Source organism: Sapajus apella, unplaced genomic scaffold (assembly GCF_009761245.1).
Source record: "Sapajus apella isolate SASKATOON/1434 unplaced genomic scaffold, GSC_monkey_1.0 scaffold148, whole genome shotgun sequence".
Taxonomy (NCBI): Eukaryota; Metazoa; Chordata; class Mammalia; order Primates; family Cebidae; genus Sapajus; species Sapajus apella.
In genome coordinates, this window is record NW_022437088.1 from 408,500 (window position 1) to 428,122 (window position 19,623).

Genomic DNA, 19,623 nt, shown 5'->3' on the forward strand with positions numbered 1-19,623 from the left:
TCTCAATGCCCCCGTGTTAGGAAATAATTTAGAACACTTTGGGAGCTGGAAAAGCTCTGTTCATACCTAAGGAATCAGGGCAGGGGCCGCGGCCCTGCCAGGAACTTTGGCTTTTATCTGGATCCTCTCTTTCCAGGCCTCTCCATTAATTCCCCAGGTCTTTAACCTCTGGGAGAGTAGAAATGAGGAAGTGTCCCACTCTGACACTGAGTTCCCTCTTGGAACCAGACCATCAGTTCTAGAAGAACCCTTGGAAAACGTGCCGGCTCAGCCCTCTAGTTTTACAAATAAGGGAGTGCACAGCCCTGAGAGGTCAAGTGGCCTGCCCAAGATCACACAGTCAGTGGCAGAGTAAAGAGCATAGCCTAGGCCTGCCCACTCCTGTAGTAATGCTCTTTCAACTTCTCCAACCTGGCTCTCAGCCTTGTCCATCCTTAGCCCCATATCTAGCCCAACCTAGTCCAGGAAAACAGGGAAGTTGCTCTTAGAAATCTCTCTCCAAGGCCGGGCGCGGTGGCTCAAGCCTGTAATCCCAGCACTTTGGGAGGCCGAGGCGGGTGGATCACGAGGTCAAGAGATCGAGACCATCCTGGTCAACATGGTGAAACCCCGTCTCTACTAAAAATACAAAAAAATTAGCTGGGCATGGTGGCGCGTGCCTGTAGTCCCAGCTACTCAGGAGGCTGAGGCAGGAGAACTGCCTGAACCCAGGAGGCGGAGGTTGCGGTGAGCTGAGATCGCGCCATTGCACTCCAGCCTGGGTAACAAAAGTCTCAAAAAAAAAAAAAAAAAAAAAAAAGAAATCTCTCTCCAAGCTGGGTGTGGTGGCTCACACCTATAATCCCAGCACTTTGGGAGGCCTAGGCAGGGAGATCCTAAGGTCAGGAGTTGGAGACCAGCCTGGCCAACATGGTGAAACCCCATATCTACCAAAAATAGAATTAGCTGGGCTTGGTGGCAGGGACCTGTAATCTCAGCTATTCTGGATGCTGAGGCAGGAGAATCACTTGAACCCTGTAGTCAGAGGTTGCAGTGAGTTCAGACTGCGCCACTGCACTGCAGCCCGACCAGCAGTGCGAGACTCCATCTCGAAAAGAAAAGAAAAGAAATCTCTTCCCAGTCCCACCATCAGAGGCCAACTGCTGTCTTCTGCTCTCTTTCAGCTTGTGCTCTTCTCCCCCGACAGGTAGAAGACACTGTGCCTCTGGATACCCGAACAGTTCCCTGAGCTGCATCTCTTGCCAACTGCTTTAATACATCACAGCAAGATTGTGTGTGTCTCCGCCATCAGGCTGTGTGCTCCTTGATGCTCTGGGTCACCTGCATCTAGCATGGCATATGTCTTGTGTTCAATAAATGTGTAATGTACAGAACTGACTGAATTTCTCTCACTGGCAGCACCCTCTATGCAAGCCACCTACCTCTTTTCGAAAGTGGGTGATGATCTTGTGTGGTACTGAGATGACCTCTCCATGACTGGTCCGAAGGGCAGGCAGAGTTCCTGACATTGAGAGAGAAGTATACCAACCAGGCCCTTAGCTGCCTATTCACACATATTTGCAACACATTCCTGCCTATCTCATGTTCCTCCCCTTTTACACACCCTTCCTCACCCCCAAAGGATACTGGGTACCTGAAGGGCTCCGCCAGGGGTTGCTGATCTTGTGCACCTTCAGTGGAGCACCAGTAAATCTGGCATAGGTCTGCAGGGAATGAAGCAGAAGGCAGAAAGGCAGGGCCATGGTCCCCACAAGGGATATCAAGAAGAGAAATAACATTTATTGAATACCTATGTGCCATGCCCTATGCTTAGTATCCTAGTCCAGAGAAAAAAGGGGAAGACACTACCACTGCTATTTCACAAATGGACAACACAGGGCTTAGAGAGATTATGGACATGTCCATGATTACAGGGCAGTCAGGAAAATCCTTCCCTCTGTCTCCTCCCCTGTCATCCACCTGGTGAACATTTATCCTCAGAAGCTTTTCCTAACAAGTATCCCTCTTCTTGGAAGCACTGAGCATGCCTTCTCTTTGGCACAATCTGTGGTCTGTTCCTACTTATACCTGAATATTTTATTATATTTATTTGCTTACCTATCTGCCTTTATGTAAACTCAAGGGAAGGAACCAAATTTTATTCATCTTTGCACGGCAATATTTAGTATTTGGAAGAAATATAATAGATGCTTTTCAAAGCAGGAATGAATGAATAAATGAAGCTAACTAAGTCTGTCTGATTTCTAAGCTCTTTCTACAGAGCCTGGCTGAGTCGTTTGGTCCAACAAACAATAGGCTCAGTAAATGCTGTTAAGTGAGGAGGAGGAAAAGAACGGGGGTGAGGGAAAGGCAGGAATTCCAAGCCAGAGTAGGTCCCTGAGATAGTCCAGCCTAGTAAACCTCCGGATGGAGAAACAACGCCCAGAGAAGAAAAAGAATCGCCCCAAGGTCACATAGCCAGTTAATAGATGAGCAAGGACTAGAATCCAACTCCTGAACTCACGACCAGGCGTCTTTTCATTGCTGCATGAAACCTAGAAAACTACAGCACAGGGCATTGAGCCCATAGCGGCCACGTACGCTCTTTGACTGCCTCAGTTTCTCCCAATGCGCCCGTGCTGAGTAGCCCTGACAAAGTTCGGATGCTTGGCTAGTTCGGCCCCCTCCCCAGTCATCACGGCACAGCAGAGGGCGCCGGCGCCTCCCCTCACCAGCACGGCCAGGCTGTCCAGGTCCACTGACGGCAAGCCCCAACCCCCTGACCAGCAGAATAGCTCCATGGGCGCCGCCATCTTGCCCGCCCTCTGTCCCGGAAACACTTTCTTCTGTGCTCCTGCCCTCCCCTGCGCGGACCCGCCCCCCGCCACCGCCCCTCGGGCCGTGGCGGGCAGGGGGCCTGGGGAGGTCCCCGGGCAGGCGAGGCTTCTCTTGGCTCGACTGGCAGCCGCACGGCGGGGGACTGGGCCGCGGGCCTCGGGGAGGGACGGCCGCCGGCCCACCCAGAGGCGGGCCCCGTAGCGGGACAGCGCTGTCAGCCAGGCGCGCCTCGGAAAGTCACGGCGCTTCGGCTGAGTGGAGCCCCGAACCCCCGACGGCGCGGCAGGCCCAGGAGAGCGGGGTCTTGTGCGCCTAGGCCAGGTCTGGGGGCTCTTGCCAAACTGCACGTGGCCTGTACTGCTCTGGGGCCCCTCGGGGCTCGTCCCAGAGCGGGGACTGCGGGGGGGTGGTCCCCCGAGCAGCATGTTTTCCACAGCGCGTTATGTTTGGAGCAGGCCCTGCGCCGCCTGTCGCCATGGAAACAAAACAGGGGCGGTGGCGGCGGCCGGAGCGGACGCCGGACTGGGGCCTGGGTGGGGGAGGGGAGGAGAGTGGAGGCTCGCAGGCTGTTGTTGCCTAGGTAATGGAAACTCAGGCGCCCCTCTGCTTCATCCAGGTCAAGGACCGTCCGCTAGTACCTACACGGTTCCACAGTCTGGTCGTTGGCTCCTGGCCCGTCCCCCTGTCTTCTGCGCCTGTCCCTGGTGCCCCTTTTCTCTTTCTGGTTTCTTCACTCCGACCTCACTGACCACTGCTTTAGACTCTCCAGTTCCGTCAGACGCTTCCAGACTCCCAAAGTTTCCTAGAAATGAGGGAAAATGGAGAAACAGGCACGAGTCAGGGGACCCCCACCCTAATAAAGAGCACTTGCTTTGCCAAAACAGTAAACTTCATGCCATGTGGGCATCCCTGGGCACTATAGCAAGCTAGTTTTGGCCACTCCCTTGGCATCCTTTCCTGCCAGCTGTGGAATAATGCCCAGTCTAGCACTGCCCCTGGTAGGGGTTCTTGCCTTCCACAATCGTGGCTTCCAGAAAACAGTAGCATTTGGTAGCGCTGTGTGCTGAGACCCCCAACAGTGTGATGACTGCGGAAAGGGAGGCAACTAGGGGAGGACCATTAGCGGGAGGTAAGAGGCAGGGAGGCCTCCAGGACTCTTTCCCAGTGCCCCTGGTTCCCAGAGCTGATGATGCCTGCAGGGTGATTGGCAGCTCTTTGTTTCAGCCCCCCCCATCACCCGCCTGCTGGCCCCCCCCTCCGACTCCATCCCTCCGCCCCCCGGCTCCTGCTCTCTCCGCCTAGCCTTTTCCCCTCCCAGCTGCCTGCCTGCCAGGGGTAGTGAGCCGGCTGAGCGGCATGGAGACGCAGGAACTTCGGGGGGCCCTGGCTCTTCTCCTCCTTTGCTCTTTCGCATCTGCCAGTCAGGACCTGCAGGGTAAGCCTGTCTCCATCCTCTTAGACCACTCTGCCTCTTTCCCATTTGCCCCCAGCCCAAGTAGCAGAGAACATGTGGGCAAGGAGAGAGGGGAAGAGTCCAGAACTTAAGCCAGAGGAAAACGTTAGACTGCCTAGAATTGGTGAAATTATGACCTGGTGGAGAGGAGTGGGCACCAGAGGGTAGTCGGGGAGTCGGAACGGGCCAGGGTAAGGCATGAAGCCAGGGCAGAGGACTCAGGAACTGGATGCTCAGGCTGCCTGGCTGGGGTGGTGTCTGAGCATCTGTAGACACCCCAGGGTCTGGAAGAGCAGCCTGAAAGTGGGTGTACTGTGTAGGTCCCTGGGCTTCATCCCCCTGTGCTCCTGGGTGTCCAAGGACAGGGCGGGGGTGGGGACCAAGAAGCCTGGGCTCTCCCAGAGGTCTGGTGGTGGGATGGTCCCATGGGTGTGGGAGAGGTAGCTGGAGCAGATGACACAGGCATAGATTCTTTACTGGCTGGAGGGAAAACCACAGATTGGCCAGGACACAGGAGGCAGAAGAGCTGGGTCCTACATTCCCATGGGAGAGAGCCCAGATGGTGGGAGGGTCAGAGCCCTCAGTGGGCAGCTGTTCTTATCTAGAGCGATTGTGATGTGCCCTTAGGATGGGAGGAGGGACACTAGGGTGTGGAACGAGCCAAATCCAGCAGTGGAAAGAGAAGCTGCCTCCCGTTTCTGCCTTGTGGGCACCAGGTGCCACTCCTGCGGGGGATCAGCACAGCATCTCCCTTGCGCCACCTGGTGGATTCATCTCAAATTTGTGGGGTGCTGTTTCTGTTTCTAAGTGAGCCTCAAGCCTGCAGGTTCCTGGAAGATGGTAGTAGGCAATAATGGGGAAAGGAAGGCACAGTGCCTCTGTCCTCTGAGAGCAAGAGTTGAGTTTTGAGGTGACTAACGCTGCCTGATGGTGGGGGTAGGGGGTGATGTGGGCTCAGGGGAGGGCATACCTTAGCATTTGATCCCATTCTCTAACCTTGACAACCCCTGCCTGACCAGTAATTGACCTGCTGACTGTGGGCGAGTCTCGGCAGATGGTGGCTGTGGCAGAGAAGATCCGGACAGCCTTGCTCACTGCTGGGGACATCTACCTCTTGTCTACCTTCCGCCTGCCCCCCAAGCAGGGTGGTGTCCTCTTTGGCCTCTACTCTCGCCAAGACAACACACGATGGCTGGAGGCCTCTGTTGTAGGCAAGATCAACAAAGGTGACTGGTGGGCATCTCCTTTCCTGCAATGGTGACCCCCTTGAGCACTATCCCTCATCCCTACTTCCCAAGTGCTTCCTAATTCTCCTTGGCCTCCTCTGGGGACCATGGTCCCATCTGGCTGTGCTCAGACATCAGGGGCATCTGGTACAGGGTGCTTACAAGGTGGCTTTAAGAGGCCAGGTACCAAACAATAGGGTGAAGCTTGAGGCCTGGTATTTATAGGGATGGGTTGTACTTGGGATGCCTGGAGGGAGGGTGAGGCATGTCTTTGCCTCAGCAGTGATATAGAAAGGTCCTTCAGATCACTGGCACAGTTCAGTGGGCACAAAACCAGCTGTCACCCTAGGAGAGGATAGAGTCATCTAATACCACTGAAGACTAAGACAGTCTTAGTCTCCAAACTAATTTTTTATTTTTATTTTTTTAATTTTGGTTCCCATACCAGGAGTCGAACCTGGGCCACCTGGGTGAAAACCAGGAATCCTAACTGCTAGACTATATGGGAACCAGTTGTTTTTTTTTTTAAACGGCATCTCACTCTGTCACCTAAGGTGGAGTGCACTGGCACAATCTCAACTCACTGTAACCTCCGCCTCCCAGGTTCAAGCGACTCTCCTGTCTCAGCCTCCCAAGTAGCTGGGACTACAAGCTGCCCACCACCAAGCCTGGCTAATTTTTGTAATTTTAGTAGAAACAGCGTTTCATCTGGTTTTTGGTAAGAAAGAAACTAAAATATATATATAAAGAAAAAAAGAAACAGCGTTTCGAATGTTGACCAGGCTATTCTCAAACCCCTGACCTCAGGTGATCTGCCCACCTTGGCCTCCCAAAGTGCTAGGATTACAGGCGTGAGCCATCACGCCCAGCCTCTAAACCAATTTGAAAAACATTTATTGTGTACCTATTACATACAAGGTGCTGAGAGCTACATAGTAGAATTAGGGATGGGAGCCCTAGAGATGTATCCAGCAGAGTTGATCCAAGTCTCAACTGGGAGGCAGGGGATGAGGGGACAGTGCCCATACTGATCTCCCCTCCTGGGCAGTACTGGTGCGGTACCAGCGGGAGGATGGCAAAGTCCACGCCGTGAACCTACAGCAAGCAGGCCTGGCCGATGGGCGCACACACACAGTTCTCCTGCGACTCCGAGGCCCCTCCAGACCCAGCCCTGCCCTACATCTCTATGTGGACTGCAAACTGGGTGACCAACATGCAGGCCTTCCAGCACTGGCCCCCATTCCTCCAGCAGAGGTCGACGGGCTGGAGATTAGGACTGGACAGAAGGCTTACTTGAGGATGCAGGTGAGCTGGGAGGAGCCTCTGAGTTCTGTGGAAATAGAGTTTGCACCAGTTGGGGAAGGGGTTGGTAGACCTTCCCACCTTATTCTGCTGCTATCCCCCCAGGGCTTTGTGGAATCTATGAAAATTATTCTGGGTGGGTCCATGGCCCGGGTAGGAGCCCTGAGTGAGTGTCCATTCCAAGGGGACGAGTCCATCCACAGTGCAGGTAACACAGACTTGTTTGCTGACATTGGACCACAGGCCCTGTGGCCTTTGGTGAATCCTGTCTTCTCAACCTCCCTCTCAACACCCATTCCTTTGGCTCACCTTCCTGGGGGTTTCTAACTCTGTTATTCCAAATCTTCGACCTGACTCCACAATCTCCAGTACAGCCATCCCAGAAAACAACAAAGCGATCCAAGAGAGGAATATCACTGAGGAACTCTGGAAGGGATGGGAGAGAAAGAAGTTAATTGCTTGGTCTTGGCTGACTGAGAGATTCTGGTCTTGAGTCTTTTTTTTTTTTTTTTGGAGACAGTCTTGCCCTGTCACCCAAGCTGGAGTGCAGTGGTGCAGTCTGGGCCACTGCAACCTCCGCCTCCAGGGCTCAAGTGATTCTCCTGCCTCAGCCCCCCGAGTAGCTGGGATTACAGGTGCCTACCACCACGCCCAGCTAATTTTTATAATTTTAATAGAGACAGGGTTTTACCACATAGGCCAGGCTGGTCTCGAACACCTAACCTCAAGCAATCCAACCACCTTGGCCTCCCAAGGTGCTGGGATTACAGGCGTTGGCCACCATACCTGGCCTGGTCTTTTTTAGTTCTCACTGGCAGCTGTCACCAGCAATTTCTCTGAGCATTACCCATTGCCTGGTCTCTCTGGCAGGATTGTTCAGAAGCTCTCACCTAAATCAAATACCCACCTTTCCCAGAGATTTCAGAGAGAGAGAGCACTTGAAGGGAATGGGATGACCAGGTGTGGTGGCTCACGCCTGTAATCCAAACACTTTGGGAGGCTGAGGTGGGCAGATCACTCAAGGTCAAGAGTTCAAGACCACCCTGGCCAATGTGATGAAACCTCATTTCCACTAAAAAATACAAAAAATTAATCGGGCATGGTGGTGGGTGCCTGTAGTACCAGCTACTTGGGAGGCTGAGGCTGGAGAATGGCTTGAACTCTGGAGGTAAAGGTTGCAGGGAGCTGAGATCGTACCACTGCACTCCAGCCTGGGCAACAGAGCAAGACTCCATCTCAAAAAAAAAAAAAAAAAACGTTGGGGAGAATGGAAGGTACTGGGGCCCTGGCCCTGCTTTGGGTCCATCCCTTCTGCCACTCCGATTTCTAGAAACCAGGAGGATTTGGGTTTTGACTTCCTATGAAGCAACTCCCTTAGAGGGTCCTTTGCCCTGTGGAAGGAGCTGGCACTCCTTGTCTGCCAGCTCTGCCCTCCCACCATTCAGCACCCCATCTTTATTCTGAGGCTCCAGCCCTGTCCCTGCCTTCCGTCCTCCTCGCCAGCCAGGCCTCTCTTCATATCACCTCACCCCTCTGACTCTGTTTTCTTCTCCTCTCCAGTGAGCAATGCACTGCACTCCATTCTAGGTGAGTAGGCCACGCTGAAGCGGAAGGGGCAAGGGGGGAGGAGGACCCAGGCTCTGGCAGCTGCCTCAAACTGAGTCGTCTTCAGTCAAGAATGTAGAAGGTTTAAAGGCAGGAGTGGGCAGCCATGGCAGGTGCTGGCTTATTGCCTACAAAGGGCCCTGGACTGGTACCCCACTACTGAGCCCCTCACACCCTGGGTCCTGACAGGGGAGCAGACCAAGGCGCTGGTCACCCAACTCACCCTCTTCAACCAGATCCTGGTGGAGCTGCGGGATGATATCCGAGACCAGGTTCGGGTGGGCCAGTGAAGGGTGGCACTGATTCTGGGGTGGGGTGGCAGATGCCAAGTGCTGACTCCTCCCCATCCTTCCCCAGGTGAAGGAAATGTCCCTGATCCGAAACACCATCATGGAGTGTCAGGTGTGCGGTGAGTGGGAGTGTAGGGGAGGCTCCAGATGACAGGGCCATGTTCCCTACCCAATGGCTTCAGCTTCCCGTTCTGGTGGCTTAAGTGGTGACCACCGGCTAGCTCTGACTGTGTCCACCCCTCAGGCTTCCATGAGCAGCGTTCCCACTGCAGCCCCAATCCCTGCTTCCGAGGCGTGGACTGCATGGAAGTATACGAGTACCCAGGCTACCGCTGCGGGCCCTGCCCCCCCGGCCTGCAGGGCAACGGCACCCACTGCAGTGACATCAATGAGGTGGGGGAGGGCAGAGCCCAGAAGGGTACAGAAAACTGGGGTGAGGACGTCAGGAGGGGCCCAAGAGGGTGGGATAAATGCTGGTCTGGAGGAGAGGAATCTAGAGTTTAGGAGCAGTCAGAGACAAGAAGAGAAATGCAAGATGGGAGAGAGAGAAAGCCCGGGGCAAAGACTGAAGGCCACACAGGGAAGGAGCTGGGAAGCGGCAGGGGAGGCTTGAGATGGCCACCAGGGGCTTGGGGAGGGAGCCAGGGAACCCCAAGGGAGGCGGGGTGGGGACCAGAAGCACAAGGCGATTGTGTGGAGAGGTTTGGAGCAATGGTTCTTGGATCACAGGCAGGGTCCTGAGTTTCCCAGAAGGCAGCCTGACCTCTGCCTTCTCGTCTGGTCCCCAGTGTGCTCACGCTGACCCGTGTTTCCCAGGCTCCAGCTGCATCAACACCATGCCCGGCTTCCACTGTGAGGCCTGTCCTCGAGGGTACAAGGGCATACAGGTGTCTGGTGTAGGCATTGACTATGCCCGGGCCAGCAAACAGGTCAGACTGGGTAATGTGTGTGGACAAGGGATCTTGGCCTTGTAGAGGCCAGGGGCTTCTGGGTTGGACATGGGACCCTTGTGATGTATGGGGCAGGGATGGCTTTGCATCGGCTTTGGGTCTGGGCTTAATGTTGATGTTCACAGATAAGGCCATACCAGTGCCCTCTGCTGTATCTGAGGAGACCCACCATAGGTCTGGTTCCACCCAAAGTCTGCCCCTTCAGGTCTGCAATGACATCGATGAATGCAATGATGGCAACAATGGTGGCTGTGACCCAAACTCCATCTGTACCAACACTGTGGTGAGCTGAATACCCTGAGAGTATTCTAGACTGATGGGAATGGTAAAATCCCACCCCCCACCCCTTTTTACCTTCAGATTTCCTGCTGCCCTTCCTCCTCCGCAGGGCACTACACAGATTAGGTGTTCATACAGACTTGGTTTGGAATACTGGTTTGCCTCTTGCTAGCTCTTTGGCATATTATTTAACTTTTCTGAGACTCAGCTTTCTCATTGGAAAACTGGGGCTGTTATCCACCCTGAAAGGTTGTCATGAGAACCTAACGGAGATGCTGCTACACCTGACATAGCTGAACGCCCAGCCCACACCCGGAAGGTGGGGCAGTGCTGGTTCTGGGTGCCTGGTGGGCTCCTTCCTGACGCTGCCGCTCCACTCTTAGGGCTCTTTCAAGTGTGGTCCCTGCCGCTTGGGTTTTCTGGGCAACCAGAGCCAGGGCTGCCTTCCAGCCCGGACCTGCCACAGCCCAACCCACAGCCCCTGCCACATCCATGCTCACTGTCTCTTTGAACGCAATGGTGCAGTGTCCTGCCAGGTGAGCTAGGCTTCAGGCGTGGAAGGAAAAGGGGAGTCTGGGGGAAGGGGTAGGGCTCTGTTTAGGGCCTGGATTGGGGGCCTTCATGGGAGAGAGCTGGGCCTGGGCCTGGGGAACTGGTTGGTGGGGAGACAGAACCTGAAGCAGGGAAAATAGAGGGAGGAGGGGAGCCGGCCCAAACTGCTAGCTCCTACCCTTTATGTTGCCCAGTGCAACGTGGGCTGGGCTGGGAACGGGAACGTATGCGGGACTGACACAGACATCGATGGCTACCCAGACCAAGCACTGCCCTGCATGGACAACAACAAACACTGCAAACAGGTGCAGGGGGCAGGTGGGCGAGGGAGCGCGGCGGGGAGCCCAGGCTGGGTCAGGCAGAACTCATCATCCTTTTCCTCTGAACTTTAGGACAACTGCCTTTTGACACCCAACTCTGGGCAGGAAGATGCTGATAATGATGGCGTGGGGGACCAGTGTGATGACGACGCTGATGGGGATGGGATCAAGAATGTTGAGGTGACTCTCAGACTGCCCGGCCCCTGGAAGCTCCTCTACTCTGCTCCTGTCCTCTCAGTGCCTTTCTTACCTCATCCGGCAGCTCTCTAGGAAGGGCCCAATACCCCAAATTAGGGAGGCAAAAACCTTGTGCCCAGGACAAGGAGGTTGGGTGGGTGGGACCATGCCAAGCGGTTTGACCAGCATAAGGTTGTGATCTTAGAAAAGGCTACAGTGACAAGGTAGGTGCAAGATGACAAGTGGTTTAGGGGTGCTGACTCTTCCCCTCCCACCCCTCTGCCCAGGACAACTGCCGGCTGTTCCCCAACAAGGACCAGCAGAACTCAGATACAGATTCATTTGGCGATGCCTGTGACAACTGCCCCAACGTTCCCAACAATGACCAGAAGGACACAGATGGCAATGGGGAAGGAGATGCCTGTGACAACGATGTGGATGGGGATGGTGCAGGCCTGGGGCTGAAGGGGAGGCTGGGGGACCTGTAGGAATTTGAATCGCGTGGGGATGAAGCAGGGAAGCTAGGAAGTCTCTGTGAACTGGGGAGGCAGGCTTGTGGAAGTTGGAGAGATTACCTGCAGCAGATGTCAGTGGGAATGTGAGGTAGGATGTAGCGTTAGGCAGAGTGTGGACTAGAGGTGAGACAAGAAACAGGCAGATTTCCTGACCAGTTGTCCTCCGGGTGGGTCCTGAGAAAAAGTTCAGGACTTTCACCAACCTAGAAGAGAGAGTATGGCATGTTCTAGTAATAACCTTGTGCTTCCCATGTCTTCTAGGCATCCCCAATGGATTGGACAATTGCCCTAAGGTCCCCAACCCACTACAGACTGACAGGGATGAGGACGGGGTGGGAGATGCTTGTGACAGCTGCCCTGAAATGAGCAATCCTACCCAGGTACAGGGGGATGGTAAGGGCAGGGGAGGGATGAGGATACTGGTGGATGAGGCCCCAGCCCTTTGGATGGGAAATGGTCAGATCACCCTCTTGAGTTATCAAGAGAAGATGGTGAGAACAGGTCCCTCTCTCTCAGACAGATGCAGACAGCGACCTGGTGGGGGATGTCTGTGATACCAACGAAGACAGGTAAGGTCTTAGCCAAGAGATGCAAGGTCTTTCTTTCTTTTTTTTTTTTTTTTGGAGATAGAGTCTTATTCTGTTGCCCAGGCTGAGTGCAATGGCATGATCTTGGCTCACTGCAACCTCCGCCTCCCAGGTTCAAGCAATTCTCCTGCCTCAGCTTCCCCAAGTAGCTAGGACTATAGGCGCATACCACCATGCCCAGCTAATTTTTTGTATTTTTAGTAGAGATGGGGTTTCACTGTTAGCCAGGATGGTCTTGATCTCCTGATCTTGTGATCTGCCTGCCTCAGCCTCCCAAAGTGCTGGGATTACAGGCGTAAGCCATCACATCCGGCTTTTTTTCTTGGAGACAGAGTCTCTCTGTCACCCAGGCTGGAGTACAGTGGTGCAATACTGGCTCGCCGCAACCTCTGCCTCCTGGGTTCAAGTGATTTTTCTGCCTCAGTCTCCTGAGTGTCTGGGATTACAAGCATGTGCTACCAAGCCTGGCTGTTTTTTGTATTTTTAGTAAAGACGGGATTTCATGGTGTTGCCTAGGCTGGTCTTGAACTCCTGACCTCAGGTGATCTGCCCACCTTGGCCTCCCAAAGTGCTAGAATTACAGGCGTGAGCCACTGCACTTGGGCCATAGTATATTCTTAATTCCCTCTATGATTTAGCCTTAATTTTTGATTGCTATTAAGCAGTAAGTCATTCTTATAGTCTACCCTCAATTCCCACTGCCGGACCTTCACCTCATCTGGCTGATTGCCAGGGGTCTGATTGGTTGGAGAGTAGACTCCAGAGGCTCCTATGCAGAAGCAAGGGGAAGGACAAGGAGTACCTTTAAAGCCTTTATTTGGTTCTTGTTCTTCTGAGCAGCGATGGGGATGGGCATCAGGACACCAAGGACAACTGCCCACAGCTGCCGAATAGCTCTCAGCTGGACTCAGACAACGATGGATTTGGAGATGAGTGTGATGGTGATGATGACAATGATGGCATCCCAGATTATGTGCCTCCTGGTCCTGATAACTGTCGCCTGGTACCCAATCCCAATCAGAAGGACTCAGATGGTAAGCATGGGGACCCAGAGTGCATTAGACTGGTGTTGCCTTTGCCCAGAGGGAGGCAGCAAGCCCTGTTGGGAAGTGAGGAAGGGCAGGGTGGGGAAAGAAGTCAGAAATGCAAGGCCCAACAGGTGGTATTGCTGCCTAGTGGCAGTGGGCAGGGCCTTCGTGAGTACCCAGCCTCACTCTGTGCAGGCAATGGCGTCGGTGATGTGTGTGAGGATGACTTTGACAATGATGCTGTGGTGGACCCCCTGGATGTGTGTCCCGAAAGTGCAGAGGTAACGCTTACGGATTTTCGGGCCTATCAGACCGTCGTCCTGGATCCTGAGGGTGATGCTCAGATTGACCCAAACTGGGTTGTGCTGAACCAGGTACTCGGGGCACTGGGATGGGCAGGTGCTATCAGACAGGGCTACCGAGGGAGCCTGGGAAGGACAGCACACCTGCATCACAGCTTTTTTCTTTACTGTACAACCCCAGGGCATGGAAATCGTTCAGACCATGAACAGTGACCCTGGCTTGGCAGTTGGTATGTAAGGGATACCCAGTTCAATAACTTCCAAATGGAGGAATCTTATAGGGGCAGAGGGTAGGGGAGGAAACAGACAGGGAGAATGGGCAAAGTGGTGAGAGAGAAGGCAGTGGTACAAGCTGGCCACGCACATAGCAGGCATCCCTTCCCAACCTCACCCCATGATGGGCCACCAGGAGCTTTGCTACTCCTGACCTTTATCCCACCCCCACCCCAGGATACACGGCCTTCAATGGTGTGGACTTTGAAGGCACCTTCCATGTGAACACAGTGACTGATGATGACTATGCGGGCTTTCTCTTCAGTTATCAAGACAGCGGCCGCTTCTACGTGGTCATGTGGAAGCAGACGGAGCAGACCTACTGGCAGGCTACACCCTTCCGGGCGGTTGCCCAGCCAGGGCTGCAGCTCAAGGTCCCCAGCAGCCTAGATTCCCCAACCCTGGGTCCTTTCTCAAAGTTCTCCCGTGCAGCCCCAGGGCCTCCTCCCCTGCCTGACTGGGAGCCCTCTTACCCAGACATCTGGCATGGAGGCTGGCTCTCTGGGACCCAAAGCATTTTCGTGACCACCTAGACTCCCTTTCCCACCTGCACTTACCGACCTGTTGTCTCCCTTCACTCCAGTTCTGCAGTTGACCCACTGTCTTTGCCAATGTCCCCCAGGCAGTGACATCAGTGTCTGGCCCAGGTGAGCACCTCCGGAATGCCCTGTGGCATACTGGCCACACCCCTGATCAGGTACGACTGCTGTGGACAGACCCACGAAACGTGGGCTGGCGGGACAAGACCTCCTATCGCTGGCAGCTTCTGCACCGGCCTCAAGTTGGCTACATTCGGTAAGGAGAGGGGCTGAGCCCACTTGTGGGACTCAGGTCGGGCCTGTCCTTCCGCTTTAGCTGGGACTCACCAGTGGCCTCTCCATGGGTGGGGACTGCAGCCGCTTCTCTCCATCTCCCTTCTCACTGCAGACACAAGCACCTATGAGTGATGTTGGTGAAGTCACTCCTCCTCATGACCCATTTTCCCCTTTGTAAAATAAGGGCATTGGGTTAGATGCCCTTTACAGTTCTCCAGAAGCCTCCAAACCCAGGCCAATCTGTGGAGAGGCACATCACATCTGGCCACTTAATTGGAATGGCCTGGAACCTGCCTTATCAACCTGGATAAGAATGATCTGACCTGGAAGGGATCATCATTTACAGAAGAGAAAACCAAGGCCCTGACTTCACAGGCCTCGGTTCAGCACTTTGTCCACAACTTCGCATTTCCATCCCACAAGTAGCCCTAGTTGGTGGGGATGAACGGGAAGGGGAGGGGAAGTGGGTCTGCTTATAGGCTGCACTTTCTATGGCCAAGAGCCCAGAGTCCAGGAACCTGGGTTGGTTCCCCTTTAAGGTGCCTGGGGCTGTGGGGTGCCAGGACAGGGGATAAAAGGGGGTGGACTAGAGCCTGGGAAGCGGGTGACTTCACCCCCCAGCCCATTGTGCTTATCGTCATGGCAACCCAATCCTCGCTTGGAATGCGGCTGGTGCTTTGAGATGCAAAAGGAGCTGGACAAAGAGCTAGGGGCCCCAGGCCTGAGAAAAGCACCACCCTTCCCTCTCCTTTCCTGCCTCCCTTTCCCTCCCTCCCTTCTCTCTCAGGCCTGGTGAGCCCAAGGGGGGGCTGGGGAAAAGCAAGGCCCCAGGCCTGGTGGCACAGTGCCCACTGGCACCCTAGCACCCATGGACATTCCTGGAATCTTGGACAGGGTGAAGCTCTATGAAGGACCCCAGCTTGTGGCAGATTCTGGGGTGATCATTGACACATCCATGCGAGGGGGGCGTCTTGGTGTATTCTGCTTCTCTCAAGAAAACATCATTTGGTCCAATCTCCAGTATCGATGCAATGGTGAGGTGGCTGATTGAGATCAAGCTGATCTTTCATGCCTTGTGGGAGAGCCACAACCTGACCTAACTTATTTTCCCTTCTTCAGACACAGTGCCTGAGGACTTTGAGCCATTCCGGAGACAGCTGCTCCAGGGAAGGGTATGAGGAGGAGGCCACTGGATTGAGAATTCAGAATTTTAGACCCTTCGGCCTTGGGGTCCATCCTGGAGACCTTGAGGTCTAAGCTACAGCCCCTCAGCCAACCACAGACCCTTCTCTGGCACCCAAAAGGAGTTCAGCCCCAGAGGGGTGGTCGCCCCACTGTTCAGGGGGTGAGAAGTTTTCAAGGGGTATTACTCAGGCACCAACCCCTGGAAAGATGACAGCACATTGCCATAAAGTTCTGGTTATTTTCTAAGCCAGTGCAACTGCTTATTTTAGGGATTTTCCGGGATAGGGAGGTGAAGTGGAAGGAATCAGGGAGTAGGGGAGAAAGGCTGGGAGGGTGGAAGTTAGGGATCTAGAGGAAGTTTGGCTGATTTAGGGGTGCGGGTGGGGAAGGTGCTGGATGGAGTTAAGCGAAGGATAGGGTGTCTGTCGGAGGATGCCCTAAGTCCTCCCAGCCCCATTTACTCACGGTGGCAGCCGCAACACTCCAGTCTATCAGAGATCCGCCGGGATGGGGAGCCAGGAGGGCGGGGGCTGCTCCGCTGGGGGCAGGTGGAGGCCGGGGGGCCGGGGGGGCCGGAGGCCGGGACGAGTGCAATATTGGCAGGGGAAAGAACAACACTGCACCGCGTCCCGTCCCTCCCGCCCGCCCGGGGCCCGGGATCCCGCTCCCCATCGCCTGAAGCCGGCCCGACCCGGGAACACGGGGCGCGCTGGGGAGCTGGGTTCACCTTGGAGCCCAGAGAGACTTGGCGCCCGGAAGGCGAAGGGAATGGTAAAGGGGAGGGGGTAGGGAGAGTGGAGTTCGCGGAGTCCCGGAAGGCCGCTTTCCGACGCCCGGGCGTTGCGCGCGCTTGCTCTTTAAATACTCAGACTGCGCGGCGCGGAGCCGTCGCCATGGTGACGCGTGTCCCAGCAACCGAACTGAATGGCTGTTGCCTGGCAATGTCGGGAGTTGCGGTTTGTTGCCGCCCACCTAGCTACTTGGGTTTTCTCCGGCCTGGGAGTGGGGGGCTCCCCGCCTCCCCGGCCCGCGCGTCCGGGCGCGCTGACGTCAGACGCCCCCACCCCGCCCCGCGCCCGCCCCCGGGTCTTGCCGCGCACAAAGCCTCGCCTCGGGGGCCCGAGAGGCGCGCGGGCGGGAGAGGTGGTTTCTCGCCCGGTGACCCAATGCTCTCCAATCCCGTGCCTCGCTGAAGTGTTTTTAAAGTGTTCCTTCCAATCTGTGTCGTTGGGGCTGAGAACTGTTTCCCAAATACAGTCGGAACTGCTTCCGTCGCCCTAGACCGCAGCAAGCGACGGCTGGACCCAAGTTCCACGTGCCGCCGCGGCCCAGGATAGCTTCCTCCTCTGGCGCACCGCTGGCCGCACACACCTCCCGTGTGCTTTTGCCCCCCACTGCGTGCCTACCTGTCCCCAACACCACTCTGCTCCTCAAAGGATAGTTCTGTGTCCCTAAATCCCATTGTCACCCCACCTACTCTCTGCCTCTTAAGTACATAACGGCCCACACAGAACGGGTCCAACTCCCCCGACCACGTTCCAATGTCCTCTCCCACATATCTTGGTGCCCCTTCCACGTACCTCAGGACCCCACCCGCTCGGCTCCACATCCTCCAGACGCCACCACCACGCCCTCCCGAAGTGCCCCTCCTAAAGCTCCCAGCCGTCCACCATGCTGAGCGTTCCTCCCTTCCTGGCCACGGCAGTGACCCTTCTCTCCCGGGCTCTGCCTCCCTCTCGCGGGGTCTCTCTGCCTCAGGTAGCGCTGCCCTAACTCCTCTCCATCCGGTCCGAGCGGCCCCTCAGCCGGCGCCGTCCGGCCCCGCAAGGCTCCTGGTGACCACTAGAGGGCGGGAGCTCCTGGCTAGCAGTGGAGGGTGGCAAGGGACGACCCTAGGGTTCATCAGAGCCCAGGTTTCCTCCTTTAAGCGGAAATTTCTTTCCCCATTCTCTTCTCGGGAGAAACCCAAGGAGGGAACCCAGGCTGCTGGAAAGTCCGGCTGGGGCGGGGACTATGGGTTTCAGGATAGAAACTGCGTGTGGAACGGGACAGGGAGCGGTTAGAAGGGTGGGGCTATTCCGGGAAGTCGTGGGGGCAGGGAGCCCAAAACTAGCACCTATTGCACTCATTATCCGGCCCTCTTATTTCTTCTCGGCCCCGCTCTGCTTCAGTGGGTCCAGGGAGGGCCGGAAAGTGGAGTGGGAGACCTAGGGGGAGCTTTCTGGCCTTGCTGTCCAGGACCTCGACCTAGCCGGCTGTGTTCCCCATTCCCACCTTAGTTGTTGCCCTGGGGCTAAAACTAGAGCCCAGGAGCCCCAGGTTCCAGACTGGCCCTCTGCCCTTCCCCCTGGAGCCAGGGAGTGGTTGGTGAAAGGGGGAGGCCAGTTGGAGAAGAAACGGGGTTGTCAGGGGGTTGAGTGATTAAAGCCCATTCCCTAGCCAGGAATGGTTGGGGAGGAGGAAGAGGTAGGAGGTAGGGAAGGGGGAGGGGGCGGGGTTTTGTCACCTGTCACCTGCTCTGGCTGTGCCTAGGGCGGGCAGGGGGGGGACCGGTATAAAGCAGCAGGCGCCTGTGCCCGCTCCACCTCTCAAGCAGCGCCTGCCTGAGTCTGTTCTGCCCCCTCCCCACCCAGTTCACCACCACCATGACACCGGGCATCCAGTCCCCTTTCTTCCTACTGCTGCTGCTCATAGTGCTTACAGGTGAGAGGCACAAGGGGGGAGTGGGCTGCCCTGCATAGGTGGTCTTTGTGCTCTTTCTGTGGGTTTTGCTCCCTGGCAGATGGCATCATAAAAGGCAAGAATTGCAGACAGAGGCTGCCCTGTCTGTGCCAGGATGAGGGAGAGGCTAAGGACAGGCTGTGAAGAGGTGCCCCCCACCCTGAGAGTGGCTGCAGGGGCAAGCAAATGTCCTGAAGAGAAGTCTCAGAGGAAAGGAGTAGGGAGAGGGAAGGCTTAGGAGGGAGAAATGCACAGGCCAGCAGCTGAGGCCTGTGGGCAGAGAAGGAGGAGGTCGCAGGTACGGAGCCGGCCAACCCAGGGGCTGCCTGAGGCTGCCCACTCCCCAGTCCTTTGGTATTATTTCCCGGTGGCTAGAGCTTGTATGTTCTTCTTTTGTCCTCCAACCCAACCCTGTGACTTCAACATCTTATAGCTGCCACAGACCCTACAGCAGTTTTGTTTTTTTTTTAAAGACAGGGTTTCACCACGTTGGTCAGGCTGGTCTTGAACTCCTGACCTCAGGTGATCTGCCCGCCTTGGCCTCCAAAGTGCTTGGATTACAGGCGTGGACCACCACGCCCGGTCCTTACAGCAGTTCTTACAGGTTCTGGTCATGCAAGCTTTACCGAAGGTGGAGAAAAGACGGGGACTACCCACAGAAATTCAGCACCCAGCTCTACCAGGAATGTTGTGAGTGTGACCAGCAGTGGCATCTCCAGCCATAGCCCTGGTTCAGGCTCCTCTACTATTCAGGGACAGAACCTGATCCCGGCCCTAGCCACCACACTAACCTCAGGTTTGGCTGCCACTGGGGGACAGGATGTCTCCTTGACCCCAGCTCCGGGCTCCACCACTGCTCCAGCCCACCACGGCACCTCGGCCATGGACACCGGGCCAGCCTCTGGCTCCACCACCGCTCCAGCCCACGGCTCCACTACCGCTCCAGCCCACCACGGCACCTCGGCCACGGACACCGGCCCCGCCCCAGGCTCCACCACCACTCCAGCCCACCATGGCACCTCGGCCACGGATACCAGGCCAGCCTCCGGCTCCACCACTGCTCCAGCCCACGGCTCCACCATCAGTCCAGCCCACCATGGCACCTCAGCCACGGATACCGGGCCAGCCTCTGGCTCCACCACCGCTCCAGCCCACGGCTCCACCATCAGTCCAGCCCACCATGGCACCTCGGCCACGGACACCGGGCCAGCCTCCGGCTCCACCAC

General features: G+C 55.9%; 3 protein-coding genes, 2 long non-coding RNA genes and 1 other non-coding gene across 16 annotated transcripts in view; 2 read left to right on the forward strand and 4 right to left on the reverse strand.

The window, feature by feature from the left end:
* Positions 1-1,038: 1,038 nt before the first annotated feature.
* MTX1 (metaxin 1) lies at positions 1,039-3,441 on the reverse strand. The gene is made up of 3 exons (XM_032265006.1): positions 2,712-3,441; positions 1,634-1,703; positions 1,039-1,501 (listed from the first exon to the last, which is right to left on the reverse strand). Exons 1-3 carry the CDS (start codon positions 3,240-3,242, stop codon positions 1,389-1,391), a joined length of 714 nt encoding a protein of 237 aa, XP_032120897.1. The 5' UTR covers positions 3,243-3,441; the 3' UTR covers positions 1,039-1,388.
* Positions 3,442-3,451: 10 nt separating this feature from the next.
* Positions 3,452-15,922, forward strand: THBS3 (thrombospondin 3). 10 transcript variants are annotated; one of them, XM_032264996.1, is made up of 24 exons: positions 4,135-4,252; positions 4,898-5,077; positions 5,290-5,496; positions 6,545-6,801; positions 6,904-7,006; positions 8,359-8,385; positions 8,593-8,675; positions 8,761-8,812; positions 8,938-9,086; positions 9,482-9,622; positions 9,849-9,926; positions 10,306-10,458; positions 10,669-10,779; positions 10,867-10,974; positions 11,259-11,418; positions 11,748-11,866; positions 12,003-12,055; positions 12,914-13,107; positions 13,297-13,475; positions 13,585-13,633; positions 13,854-14,050; positions 14,299-14,471; positions 15,386-15,525; positions 15,611-15,922. In XM_032264996.1, the coding sequence occupies exons 3-24, from the start codon at positions 5,325-5,327 to the stop codon at positions 15,667-15,669; spliced, it is 2,757 nt and encodes a 918-aa protein (XP_032120887.1). In that variant the 5' UTR covers positions 4,135-4,252; positions 4,898-5,077; positions 5,290-5,324; the 3' UTR covers positions 15,670-15,922. The 10 variants fall into 10 exon arrangements, 8 of the variants coding, with proteins under 8 accessions (XP_032120885.1, XP_032120886.1, XP_032120888.1 ...); XR_004264715.1 differs by lacking the exon at positions 4,898-5,077 and having other exon boundaries at positions 3,452-4,252; positions 13,942-14,050; XR_004264714.1 differs by lacking the exon at positions 4,898-5,077 and having other exon boundaries at positions 3,452-4,252; positions 13,854-14,140; positions 14,171-14,471; positions 15,611-15,666.
* On the reverse strand, positions 5,933-6,004 carry TRNAE-UUC. The gene has a single exon. It is a non-coding gene; the product is annotated as a tRNA-Glu (tRNA).
* Positions 6,371-16,723, reverse strand: LOC116541106. The gene is made up of 4 exons (XR_004264716.1): positions 16,142-16,723; positions 14,543-14,613; positions 7,108-7,224; positions 6,371-6,826 (listed from the first exon to the last, which is right to left on the reverse strand). It is a non-coding gene; the product is annotated as an uncharacterized LOC116541106 (long non-coding RNA).
* Positions 16,724-18,230: 1,507 nt separating this feature from the next.
* The window catches only part of MUC1 (mucin 1, cell surface associated), a 4,715-nt gene continuing 3,322 nt past the window's right edge, over positions 18,231-19,623 (forward strand). Inside the window, exons 1-3 of one of the 2 annotated variants that reach the window (XM_032265008.1) lie at positions 18,231-18,379; positions 18,831-18,835; positions 18,998-19,481. In XM_032265008.1, the coding sequence (XP_032120899.1) occupies positions 18,322-18,379; positions 18,831-18,835; positions 18,998-19,481 (547 nt within the window). In that variant the 5' untranslated portion in view covers positions 18,231-18,321. The remainder of the gene's footprint in view (positions 18,380-18,830; positions 18,836-18,997; positions 19,482-19,623) is intronic. The other variant, XM_032265009.1, reaches the window with a different exon arrangement.
* Positions 19,489-19,623, reverse strand: part of LOC116541107 — a 746-nt gene continuing 611 nt past the window's right edge. The window contains exon 3 of the long non-coding RNA XR_004264717.1: positions 19,489-19,608. This is a non-coding gene — a long non-coding RNA (uncharacterized LOC116541107). The remainder of the gene's footprint in view (positions 19,609-19,623) is intronic.